The sequence below is a fragment of the Alligator mississippiensis genome, chromosome 4 (assembly GCF_030867095.1).
Source record: "Alligator mississippiensis isolate rAllMis1 chromosome 4, rAllMis1, whole genome shotgun sequence".
NCBI classification, from domain to species: Eukaryota; Metazoa; Chordata; order Crocodylia; family Alligatoridae; genus Alligator; species Alligator mississippiensis.
Window position 1 is genome coordinate 252506059 of NC_081827.1, and position 12462 is coordinate 252518520.

Here is a 12462-nt window from a genome sequence, read left to right on the forward strand (position 1 = left end):
CCTTTCATTATCACCATTAATCAGGAGTCTGACATAAAGCCATAGTTAGGACCTTGAGATGGGCTGGTCTTGAGGTTTGGAAATGAACATCATTGGAAGAAAGCAGTGCTTCAGGGTTTGTCCATGAACGCAAACTGTAGTGTGATTAGTCCGGTGATTCTCAACCCTGGTGCCATGCAATGTTAGCACTCTTATGTATACTACATGGTTCACAAGATAAATCCAGAGATTATAAATAGGAATCCATAATGGCAAAAACATCCTGATCTGTTGTGGTCTTGGAGTTCTTTGCAACAAAAAAATTGCTCTATTATTGCTCTGTAGTCAAAAAACAAGTTAAAATTAAGAGCTGGCATTTTCCAATGGATGCTTTGAATCTAAAAAAGGTTGAGAACTACTGGATTCATGGGTTTTGAGATGACGTTGGCACGTGTTTTCCTTACCTGTAAAGTGTTCGTTAATAGGAGAAGAACAGCAAGAGGACTCAGGTTCTCATGTTAATAGAAGTTTCATGCTTGAGGAAGTAGAATTCTTTTTCAAGTAGAGCACTAGATTTATGCCTAGGGGGGTGAGTTGGTTGTTTTTGGAGTGTGATAAAACCTGATTACCAAAGCAGTTTGCCCCATTTTTTTTTATTACTGTCGTTACAACAAAGCACTGAACACCTTAACAATAGAGGCAACAGGTAGGTTTTTGTCTGAGCGTTTGAACGAGGGGGTAATACTACATACATTTGTGAGCAGAAGACTTCCTGCTTAGGCCACCAGAGATCTGGGCCAGCTCTTTTAAAAGGTAGCCATTGATTCAAAATACCTCCGTATTTGGGTGCCCAAGTTGGGATGTTTCATGTTTTCTTTATTCAAAAAAGCCAACCCCTTGCAGCTCTCTTTGTCCACCATTTTTGTATGTAGAATCTCACCATTGTATCATCCGAGCGCCTGTCTATCATGGACGAGTCTCGTCTGTACCATTGCTGGATTGCCGCAAGGGCTTGGACCAAATTATCCTTGAGATCTTTCCAACCGTGTGATTCTGTGGCATACGTTCCCTCATCCTGTCTTGTGTGGCACCCTGTGGCACTGTGTGCTGTGGCGTGTTTTATTCTAATGTATTTCCGGGATGTATTTGGTAGCCGTGTTGGTCTGGACAAAAAGAAATGCAAAAATCTAGAACTCTTGGCTCAGAGGTGATACCTTTTATTAGACCAACTTTCAAGCCAAAAGCTTGCAGAAAAAGATTTTTTTTTTTTTTTTACAATTTCTCAGTTGGTCTAATAAAAGGTATCATCTCTGACCCAAGAGTTCTAGATTTTTGCATTATTTTAACATATACACAGAACAACATGGATACCTAACCAAAAGCAGGCACGTGGAGTGGAAGAGGGGGATGTCTGGGATGGTCCTTCGTTCCCTGAGGAGTTGGACCAGCCCATGAAGAACTTGCCTCCTGCACAGACAAGCTTTCCCTCATGATAGAAAGTTCTGCTGTGCCTGTGGAGTATTCAGTCCTCCCCACAGGCACTGTCTCAGTTTCACTTGTTCTTAAAGGGGGAACTTCTTGTAGACATAGTGTAATTGTACTTCACCTCTATTGTGGGCTACACGTTCCTGCAACGTAAAATGTTCAGTGCTTATCAGTCTGTTTTGCAGCCTTTATTGCTGATGTGGAGTGGCTTAGCATAAATCTCTGGTACTTGCAGCCAATCTGTTCTGTTGCTGTGGCTAGAGAAATCACTAGAAAGTCATGCTGACTTCTGCTGGGGACCAGAGTTCTTGCTGAGTAAGCCATGAAGAGAATGCAGAACCCAATTCTTCTTAATTAGCAGAATATTGTATAATGCCCACAGCATGGGATCTGGGACTCCAGTCAATCCCTCTTGCTTTGGACAAGCCACATAAGTGTTGTTTGGTTCAGTTTTACCTCGTTCTCCTTTGCTACACAGGGCAGGACAGGTGGCAGTTGGTGTAAAGAATGGCCAAGCAGATTTAGATCAAGGTTTTTCAGAAGGATGTGGGATAGGCAAGTATCTGGGATCATTTTATGGAAAGCAAATGTCCTAGAATCATGGAAAAGCAGGGCTGGAAGGAACCTTGTTCAACCTCCTCAAGGCATGATCATCTCTGTCTCAACCATCCCAGTGTGTCTAACCTGTTCTTAAAAACTTAGGGAACCACCATCACACACGGATCTCAGGCACAGTGCCCAAAATATCAAATATACCCTTTAGCTTGCTACATGTAAATCAGGGAGACAAGGGCACTGGCAGGGTCCTGTCATTGCAAGGACAGGAAATAGTTTGTTAAAATAAGACCAAGAGTGGCTTGTGTGCAGGGGTTTGGAATAGATGGTTTTTGGATCTTTTCCAACCCCATCTTCAGGTTGTGTGAAGAGGTATGAGATTCTCAAATGAAAAGCTCCACGGTCCAGAATGTAAAGACTCACTTTCTTCTCCTCTCTTAGGCATTTCATAGGTGGCTTCCCTCCCTGAGCCCAGGGAGCACCAATGTCATTGTGACTGGCAAGGACAGCCTGACATCAGGCTTGATCAACATAGTCAGTTTTGACCTTCTCAGCAAGATGGACAAGCAGCTCAAAGAGACTTTCCAAGTGATTATTGTTGTAAGTAGTGCACTGCATCTTTCCTGTTCGATGTGAACTGTCCCGCTGACTTGAGCGTGGTTGGCTGTATCTTTTCCTTGGAGATCAGAGCCCTGGATATGCTCTTTTGGAAGATCAGGCAGATTGTGTTCTGTGCTGTGGATGTCCTACTGAACTTGCTTTGATGGTGCAGTAGGCTTTTGGATGGTTTGGCTAGAATTTTAGCATTGACTACATTTCTAGTAAGCCAAGTAACCCTTGAAACAGTGTTAATAGTCTGGGATGTGCCATCAAAACACCAAAACTGGGGCGAATAGTATATTCTTCAGCTGGATTGATTTGCTGCTAATGCAGATTGAATATTTTTGTTAAGTTTGTCATCTCTTCCCTTTCATGGGTAGCTGTATAATCTCTTTTTCCCTTGCAAATACCCTGGGGATAGGCATTAATGAAGAAACCTTGGTAGGTTTTTATTGATACTAATTTAGAATTCTAGTGTTTTATATTCAGCCTTGATCAATAGCAACAAAAAGTGGCCGTTGGTATCTTTTGTACCAAATGAATTTAGTATTCTGTCTTCTTTTCAGTAAATAATGCTCGTGTCCCAAGAACCTCCATGAAAATTGTAATGTGGTAGCTCTTTTGTTGGCAGTATCAGCTGACAGGGTGAGAACAGGGTGGGGACTAAGCTTTCCTTTTGCATCCGTATTGATTTCCTGGGTATCCAGGTTGAAGCTGAACTCAGGTCTCTGGCGCACATAACAGTTATGGTGCGATTAACGTGTATCCCACCATAAATACTTAATGCTACACATTCAGACGATTTATGACACCATGAAGTTGCAAGACGGCCACAGAGATATTCTACAAAGTATGTGGAACATCTTTGTGGCCCTTTTGTATAGTGCTATAAATTGAATGTCCAGCACCCCCAACAGTAGATTGTCAGCATCGGTATGGGGACGGGGGTTGGCATTAGGACCAGGACAGTAGGATTGCAATACCCTAGTGGCAGGTGAGGGGCTTCTCCTGCTGGGAACCTGGCAGCCCCTGAGCCCGGTAGTGTTTCCTCCCATACTAATCACACCACTGCTTTGACATGTGCCAGGGGCCTCAGACTGGTACTGGTCATGACCTACCTGTTGGGGACAGAGACGAGCTCTCTCCAGGGCCATCAGTCTGGCTCCTTTACCAGCCCTGAAGCAGGGGTGTTTTATTTGTGTACATTCATATTCAAATACTGTGTCTGTTCCACAGATCAGAACAGCCCTACTGTGTTCTTAGCCTCCCTGCTCTCATCTTCCTCCTTTGGCTGGTGCCATTAAGCAAGCTTATTGCTCACCCGGGTTGCGAAAGCTGTGCCTTGGAGGCTAAGTCCTTCCATGTGTGGCTCTGTGCTCACCCGGATGCTGCAAGATGAGAGCATGCCCTTGGAGGGTGCCAATTTCCTTAGTGTCTTTAAGATCTGCCTCATGACAGCAGAGGAAATGTAGTGTATTGTGGGGGCGATGTCTCAAGCAGGAGGTGGTTATCCACCTGGCGAGCCTTATCAGCAAAACAGTTGGTTCCTAATTAGATTTCCCTGTTTCTGATGTTTTTCATTAACCCCTTCATTTGAGGAAGCAGAGGTGCATGGAGCTCCCTTTGATTCCTGCATTTAGAGGACACGGAGCAGCAAATGAATATCAGTGGCAGAAATCCTCATTTTTTTTCCCCTCTCTGTTCCCTCACTTGGCTCTGATCATTCGAGATTTACGACTTAAGGTTTGATTTCCCTGCCACTGACTTCCAGCCGCTGATTTGATGGCGAGCCATCCAGCACGCTTCAGGCTGGCCTCACATTCAGAATTTGATGTGGCCTCCCCAGTGTTTGTCAGCTCAGAGTATTATGCAGGCTCAAAGTATTAGGCAGTGTGGAATGCTGTCAATTTGTTCTCTATGATGTAGCTGGGCTGTGGAGCGGGACTTCTCTCTAATCACGTTCATGTCTGTTTTGTTTCAGGACGAATCTCATTTCCTAAAGAACATCAAAACAGCACGATGCCGAGCTGCGATGCCGCTTCTCAAGGTGTGTGCCAAGCCCCGCGTAGCCAGCTCCCAAAGCAGGATTGGTTTTTGTATACTAGGCTCAGGAACCAACAGCTCAATTCCATGGTTGTCTTGGTGGAAAGCCAAGGAACTCCACTGGTTCCTAGAGCAAAATTTGTCCCTAAGATTCAGCTGCTGGTTACTTTGCAGATGATTGTCAGTCTTGTCTAACAAAAGTAGCTTAAAGCACCCAGTGGCTGTGACTGTGGGCACTACAGCCCTTATTTCAGTTTCTCAGCATACAAAAGGGGTTGAGATGCTTCACACAAAGAATGTAGTGTTATGCTATTAATGTCTTTACAATCTGTTTAAATTCTAAAGCACCAGGTAAGTGCTAAGCATCTATTATATATAATATCTTGGGTCTCTTAACCTCTGCAATACATAGTCAATATGATGGCCCCTCTTTCCTTGCTTTCTGCGAGATCCTGATTCTCCAGGCTGTCAACCACCTATTTAGTTGGTGTTTAGTACTCCCTTGCTGATACAATTCATATAACTGAGGAACGGCGGGGTTGGAGAGACTTCAAGTGTCATCTAATGCAATCCTGAAGTAGCAGACACTGGCAGGTTACAGCTGAAGTGCACTTTCCTATAAACTAGGAATTACTGCAATACGCAATATATAGGGACATGCCTAAACCAGCTAGGTCTTTATAAAATCTTTTAACTACTACAGACCTGCCTGGCATACTGAGCGTCAGTAGTGCATTGTAGGCATAGAACCAAGTCTGTCACTAGCAGTGGACGCGTGCACACCACTAACTTACCATGCCAGGCAGCGGTGTGCTCAAACACACCCATGCTCGTTGCTTTCTGAAACAGAAGCCAGGTAGCAGTACTGTTGGTAGTACTGTCTCACAGCAATGTCACTTAGCTCACCCACAAACTCAGTGCTTCTGGTTCAGGAGGCAGCCTGAGAGGAGGATGCCTCTATGTGGCATGGCAAGTTTGCTGTGTAAACATTCCCAGTTTGTAGTAGAGAAGGGGGGTCTTAGTTTCTTTTCTCTATGCAAACAGTACTTGGCAGTGGTTGAATTTATCCTGGGGAGTAAGAGACTTGTGATGCTGTTTAGGTGGTGTTAGTGTTGACTGTTTTTTCCTTTGGGAAATTCTAAATAATAAGCATGTGCTGAAGATTTGTTCCTGTTCCAATAATTATGCATCTGTAGATGAACAGAAGGTCTAGATCCTGTCTCTTTCCTCACTGATTTTGAGACCTTTAAAACTTTTAATATTTGGAAGCTGACCAAGAGCCACAAATTCAAGTGCAGCTTGAAACAAGCAAACTAGGGCGGTTACACAGATGTCCTAAAATAGGAAAACTTATAAAGCACATGCACAAATTAGTACTGTACATACTCTTCCACGTGCTAGTTTGAGCATCAGGCCTGCTTAAGTCTGTGGGAAGGACAGAATATTCCTACAATAAAAGTGGGGGTTGGTTATTAGAATTCTTGTGTTGGTCTAAAGAGCCTTGTTTGCCTATAATGAAAGATATTTTCCTATAGCTCAAGTGCAAGGACCTCTATTTTTGCCTGCTTCAGAGTTTAAGCACCGTTCAGTTAATCATCCTGACTCACAGTTTCACCCAATTTATGACACGCTCAGAGTATTGCCTTGTTCTTCCCTATCAGTAACTCTGTAAGTATTAGCTTGCAAAAATTATTTTCAGGAGCATGATAAAAGAACTGTAGATGGGGTCGTCATAAAAGGAGGCCACAAGCCTATTTAGAATTTACAATTTTATACTGATACATCCCTGGTCACACATCTGAGAACTGATGCTTCTGGCGTGGAATTTCAGTCCTTTGAAGGTGCTGATTTTTTGGTATATTCAAATGCTCTATTTCTTAGCTGCAAATGGTTTGCTTTGTGAAAATTAAGGTCAAAATGCCTACAGCCACTAAATATCAAATATCCATGCAAGTTGCCTTTTCATACTTTCAAATCCTGCTGCTCTAGCCTTTAAATTGATGCTACAAATATTGAATGTTTCTCATTGTAAGGAACAGAAAAAATGAAGTGTTCTGCTAAATCTTACAGTTGTAACTCTAGTCTGCAGTAAGTGAGCACAATAGTTTATGAATCCAGCTAAGACATGGAAGTGTCACTATGTATGCAGTGCTTTGAGACTGCGGGATGAAAGTACTATATCACACAAATTTAGTACTTAAATCACATAAAATTACACAATTAGTGATTTTTGTTAAGAGTTTGGAATTGGGGGTGAGATTCTTACTCCCTGCCAGGGGTTCTTTCTGCAGCATAAGAGGATCAGAGTGGTAAGTAAGGGGCTTGGGGCCAGCAATAAGGTTGTGTGCAGAGGACCCCCTGGAAAACTCTAGCACAGAGGGATGTGAAAGGGGGTGGAAAGAATATGCTGGGGACAGAGTAGCAGGGCACAGTGTTGCAGAGATACTGGAGAGTCCTGGCTGTCTGCTGGTACCAAGACCACCTGAGCTGTCTAAGCCTTTGCCTCGCTGTAAAAATTTTGCTGCTTTTAATTGTGCAGGTTAGAACTGCAAGTGTAAACACCGCTGTGTTGGTATGAAGACTATAGCATATGCTGTGGCAATATGAAATGAGCCGCATAGGTGTAAAGCGTCTCAAACATGCAATGATGGTGTCTATATCGTGTCTTTTATTGGCATCATTATGTTGGCAGAAATCACACCTGTTTCTGATGTCATTTTGTGGGTTGAACGGCTTGCATAGTCCAGCCTAGGTGTGCTGTAGGCCTCTTCCACCTCTAGTTTTGCCTCAAATTGGGAAGGTAAAAAGCCCTCCCTCAAAGCAGCCTTAGCTTCCTGGCTTCTGGGAGGCACGTTCTGCACTGTGTAGACACCATCATGTATGTGAGACACAGAATCTGCTTATGGGCACTGGAGCAGCTTTCTGGGCTAGCCCAGACAAGTATTTTCCAAGGCACAAATGCTTCGACTTAAGATGACTTATGGGAGAGGAGGAAGAAAACCCTTTTTAAAAATGTGATTTCTGGTCCTTGTTTCCCATAAAGATTTATGGATCCATAACCACTCTGGCCAGATCTAAATTGAAATGTTTCTGAGCCTGATGGGGTCCCTTCTATGGGCACTTAATAGTCCCTTTTCATCTCACTACAATCTGACACTGTGGCTTCTATATTGGAGCGACCGTTAAAATATAAAAATAGTTATGGGTGTTTAGATAGAGCTGTTCGATAATCAGATGAAATTGATGCGTTCCCCATAAATATTAACTTTCATATTAATTTTGAAATCACCTTGCTAGAAAGCAGGGTTTGATATCTGCTTCTGAAACATGCGCGGTGGGTTACGGTTTTTTGAAGCCTTGCTCTTAATCTTTAATATCTGGGGACATTGATCATTTTTCAAGCTAAAGCGGTATTTCTGCCAACTCGGCTATAACTTCTCATTTGCTGTTCTCATGTATATATTGCCATGGAGCTGAGTTAGGACAATGATGTATGGAATTTTCAAGGGTCGCCATGTATTAAACATGTGGTGTAACTCTGGCTGTTGCAGACCTTCAGATGTAATCCTTCACGTCAAAAACTCTTCTTAGTTTTCTGTATTACATTTATTGTCCCATAGGAACAATCTTTTTTTTGTTTTAATTGAGTGTCAGGGACAGATGGGGAAGAGTTTTGTTAGCCGCACCTTGGCTTGGGAAAACAGGAGAACCCACAGGGTGATCATGGAAGCCGGCTTATATAAGATAGTAGTGCTCAACCTGTCAGCCCCACAAGTCAGATGAGTGGTGCAGTGTTGGTCCATGGGCCAGATGGGCCTGCCCACAGACTATTTGGCATGTGGCCCCAGCCATGTGTGTCATATCAGGCCCTGGCTTTGGCCCAGTGCTCCATATCAGGCCTTGGACTTTGTGTCGGATGGTGGCTGTGGCCCTGGCAAATTTCTGGACCAGCAGGCTGGGTGACATGACTCCGTGGGCTGGATCTGGCTTGCAGGCTGGAGGCTGAGCAGTGCTGTTTTAAGCAAATGAAGGGTATATAGGGTGATATAAGTTGAAATAACAGCAACAGGGTCTCTGGGGTCTTGGCTTCTCTTGCTCTTGGCTTGCATTTATGCATTTGCGGTAGATTTTACTGCCTGTCGAAGCCAAAGCAGTTAACAGGCTTTGCGTGCAGCTGGTGTGTACCCTTGCCACTTACTGAAATGGGGTTGAAGCCTCATGGAAAAACTAGACCTTTAATCTGTTGGCATGGAGCAATGTATCCCTTTATTCCATTTTCAAGCTCTGCCATGACCTGTACCAATCTGTCCCAGCAGCACTGGTCTGCCTGAGGTTCGTTGTTTTTGCTAGTACTGTGTGTGCTAGGAGCCTCTTATGGCCATATGAGTCCTTGTGGCCAATTAGCTGGTCAATTAACTGCATATTTTTTTGGTTGATCAAAAATTATAGCAATTTTACAAAAACAAAAAAAAAGACCAAACTTTTTTGGTAATTTTGACAGAAATATGTTTGTTTTTTTAATTTGACACATTTCTTAGTGGAAAGTTTGTGCTTTTTCTGTGTAGTATTTAGACTTATTGGCAATTAAAAAAAAATGTTGACCAATATTTGACTGCTCAATTGACCAAGCTTTATTTGACCAGTTAAATACCCAACCCTAGCATTCCCTGTTTGAAAGAGGTCATACTCTCCACATCAGAGTGAAGAGAACCTCTTAGTGTGAGACTTGAGATGCTGGGTGAGCTCTGCTTAGCCTGTGTCAGGATTTGCCTTTATACCCCCGCCCCTGGCAATCATGAGCTAGGGTAGCTGTGTCTACCATCATCTTGCCATTCATTTCAACCTCTTGCCCAGGGGCTATTGTCTCTTGGGGTCACCATCAGTATTTGTGCTTGCCTTTCCAGGGCCAGTGATAGGAAACTCCTTGTTGCTCCAGCTTCTTTCTTTCCTAAGCCTTGACTGCCCGTGCAACTGGTAAATGAACCCTGAAGACTGTGTGTGTATGCTACCGGATAGCACAGACCAGTACAGGTACAGGGGAAGCAGAGAGCAGACAAACTGGGACTCTAGCAAAAGAAGATTATGCATCCCCCTACAAGCCAAAATGTTGCATATTCTTTGTTCCTCTCTAATTGCACATCCTACCACAAGACAGTGGAAGTTGGGAAAAGTCCCAGTGGAGCACAGACAGGTTTCAGAAGCCTTGTGATGTGTCATCAGCAAAGAACTAGGTTGGCTGCTCAGAAATGAGACTTGTATCTAATCAAGGATTCCAGCTGGTATAAAATAGACTTGTCTCCGCCGCACTTCTGCGGCTCTCGTCCCACAAACACTCGAATGCTTCCGTAACTTTGCTCACGTGACTCTTCCCACCCTACTCACTGTGTGAGACTAAAGTGATTGCTTGTTTTGGGGCGTTGGGAACCTGGGCTTGTATTTTGGAAGCCTTCCAGCTGCCTGCGGCTGGGACCTCTGTTCTGTACTTCTGATAGTTTCAGTAGGCATTAAAAAATAAATAAATCGGAGGGAAACGGGTCAAAGCACATTAGCCACTGCGAGCAAGTGATATGGAGCAGAAAGCTCGCTTGCCATTCAGAATGAGACCTGAGAATGCCCCAAAGCTTGTCCAACAGCTCCCTCAGCCATACCATTGGTCCAGTAAAATAAACCACAAAAAACCTTGCCTCTTTTGCTCTCTTTAGCCATTATGAATCCATGGAGATAGGATACATAGGACCCTTCTCTCTTCAGGAGTCTTCAATCTTAAAGCGAGAGAGAAGGAGAGAGTACATGTGCCTTGTCTTGATGCCGCAGAAGACTTTAATCTTTAAGGTGTATGTATACTGCACCTCTGGTCTCAAAGACCTTTTGATTCTCTTTTCTTCCCAAGGACAGGAACATCAGCCCTTCTCTCCCAGACAGATCCAGTCATTCCAGTTTTCAAAATTCTCCTTTTTACTTGGGCAACCTTTAAAAAGTCATCTGGAATATTTACCATGGTGAGACTTCACTGTCCAACACAATCTGATGCAGAGAAGAGTCTCATTTGAAGAGGTAAACCTTTAAAACAGTTGCAACTGCTATCAGTACTTTTTTCCCCTTTAACAAGTCTCCTCTAGCAGGCACTTCTGCCTTCTGCATTAAAAACGTTGCTGGATTTTTCATTTTCCAGAGTAATATATTCTTTGCATGTTAATCAGTTCAAAACGACAGCGTAAGCAAGAATTAGGGATGCTCATATTTGTACCTCCTGCACCAGCCGCATTTATTTAAAAAAAAAAAAAAAATTGTGTCAGTCTTAGCATATGGCAGGGCCCATGCTGTGAAATTCATTTAAAATACTGAGAGCTATTGTATGGAAATGAGGCTTTTTTGCATGTTCAATTATTTTTTTGTGGCATTAACCCCCCACCCTCTGCTTTTTGAAGCAGTTGGGTGCTGGGTTTTGACCTCCGAATTGAGTACCACATAGGACTGACACTGTTTAAATTATTCCTTGACTTTAGGAAGTGACTTTTGTAAATGTTGTCCTATCTGGGGGGGATGCTTCTTTCTAAATCTGCTGCATGCGTGGTGCCCGAATAACACGGCACTATTTGCTTTATGACCGTTATTGAATAGATGAGAGCAATGGGGCAGGGTACAGGTCCTCTGCTAAAAAAAAAAGAAAAAAAGAAGCCATTAAGTCTGGCTTCCCCTGTATTGTTTCTTGAGTAAAGAGCTGTCATCTTGGCTACAAGGGCACCCAAGAGAGTGGTCCGTCTCTGTGGAAGGTTAGAAAGGATGCCACGATGGTGAGAGGTGAGTTTTATCTTCCGTATGGAAACGCATTTGCCCAGTGCTCACGGAGATTTGCTCCTGCCAGAAAACACTTGCGTGGTCTTGCTGTCCTACTAGCTTACTTAGTCTTCCTGAGCCTGGAACCCATATTCCAATCCCACAGACAGGTCAGCAGCAAAGAAGAGTATGCAGCGATCAGCAAGGACTTAAAGTTTTAGTGGTATCGATTTTTCCTTTTTTCAGCTAGTTGCTGCAAGCAGGACACAGCCTCTATTGAGGGAGTTTTCCACCCCTCAATACTTGGGGCCCTGTCTTCTAGAGGCCTTCTCCCCTCTTGGGTTCCCTACTGGCCCGTCTTACGGAGATTTTGGGACATTTGTGATTATTCAGTCAGACCTCCTGCATCACAAAGGCTACGGGACTTTGCTGAATTAAAGCCTGTTTCAAGTTCATCAGTTGAACCAGAGTATCTTAAAAGAAGCGTGCAGTCGTGACTTAAAATGTCTGTTGACAAGAATCCACCATAGCTTCTGTGAGTTGTTCCAGTGGTTGGTGATTAAAAATGTGCACCTTGGAGTGAGTCTGAATTTGCTGAGCTTCACCTTCTGTACACAGTTGAAACTTCTCACAACTCCCTCTTGAGGCACCTGTGCAAAAGGGGAGGGGAAAGAAGGCAGATTTGTCTCGCTGGAGCACCATGCCTTTGGCTAAAAGGTAGAAGAAGTGTAAATGGCTATGGTAGAAAGGTACAAAGCTGACAAGAAGGTCCATGGATTTGTAGGGCTAAGGACTAGGAGCATGTAATGGAAGAGATGAGGGAGACGTGCAGCAGAAGGCTCTGGCAGATCCAGAAAAGGGACAGCTCTCTGGAGGTAAGCATGTGTTAGGGTCTGCCTCTTCCCACAGCAAGGAAAGGTCCCATGAACCATGTTAGCCACATGCCCAAGCTCATAGCTTCAGGATGGAGGTAGATGGGTGCCAGTGTATCCCTCTTCCCATGGGAGGGACAGATGCTCAGAC

The 12462-nt window shown here is 43.8% G+C and overlaps 1 protein-coding gene across 2 annotated transcripts in view; it reads left to right on the forward strand.

Annotated features, from left to right (window-relative positions):
• SMARCAL1 (SWI/SNF related, matrix associated, actin dependent regulator of chromatin, subfamily a like 1) overlaps window positions 1–12462 on the forward strand; it is a 55282-nt gene that overhangs the window by 14903 nt on the left and 27917 nt on the right. For both annotated transcript variants that reach the window (XM_019480595.2, XM_006258882.4), the window contains exons 8-9: window positions 2461–2619; window positions 4601–4666. In XM_019480595.2, coding sequence (XP_019336140.1) covers window positions 2461–2619; window positions 4601–4666 — 225 coding nt within the window. The remainder of the gene's footprint in view (window positions 1–2460; window positions 2620–4600; window positions 4667–12462) is intronic.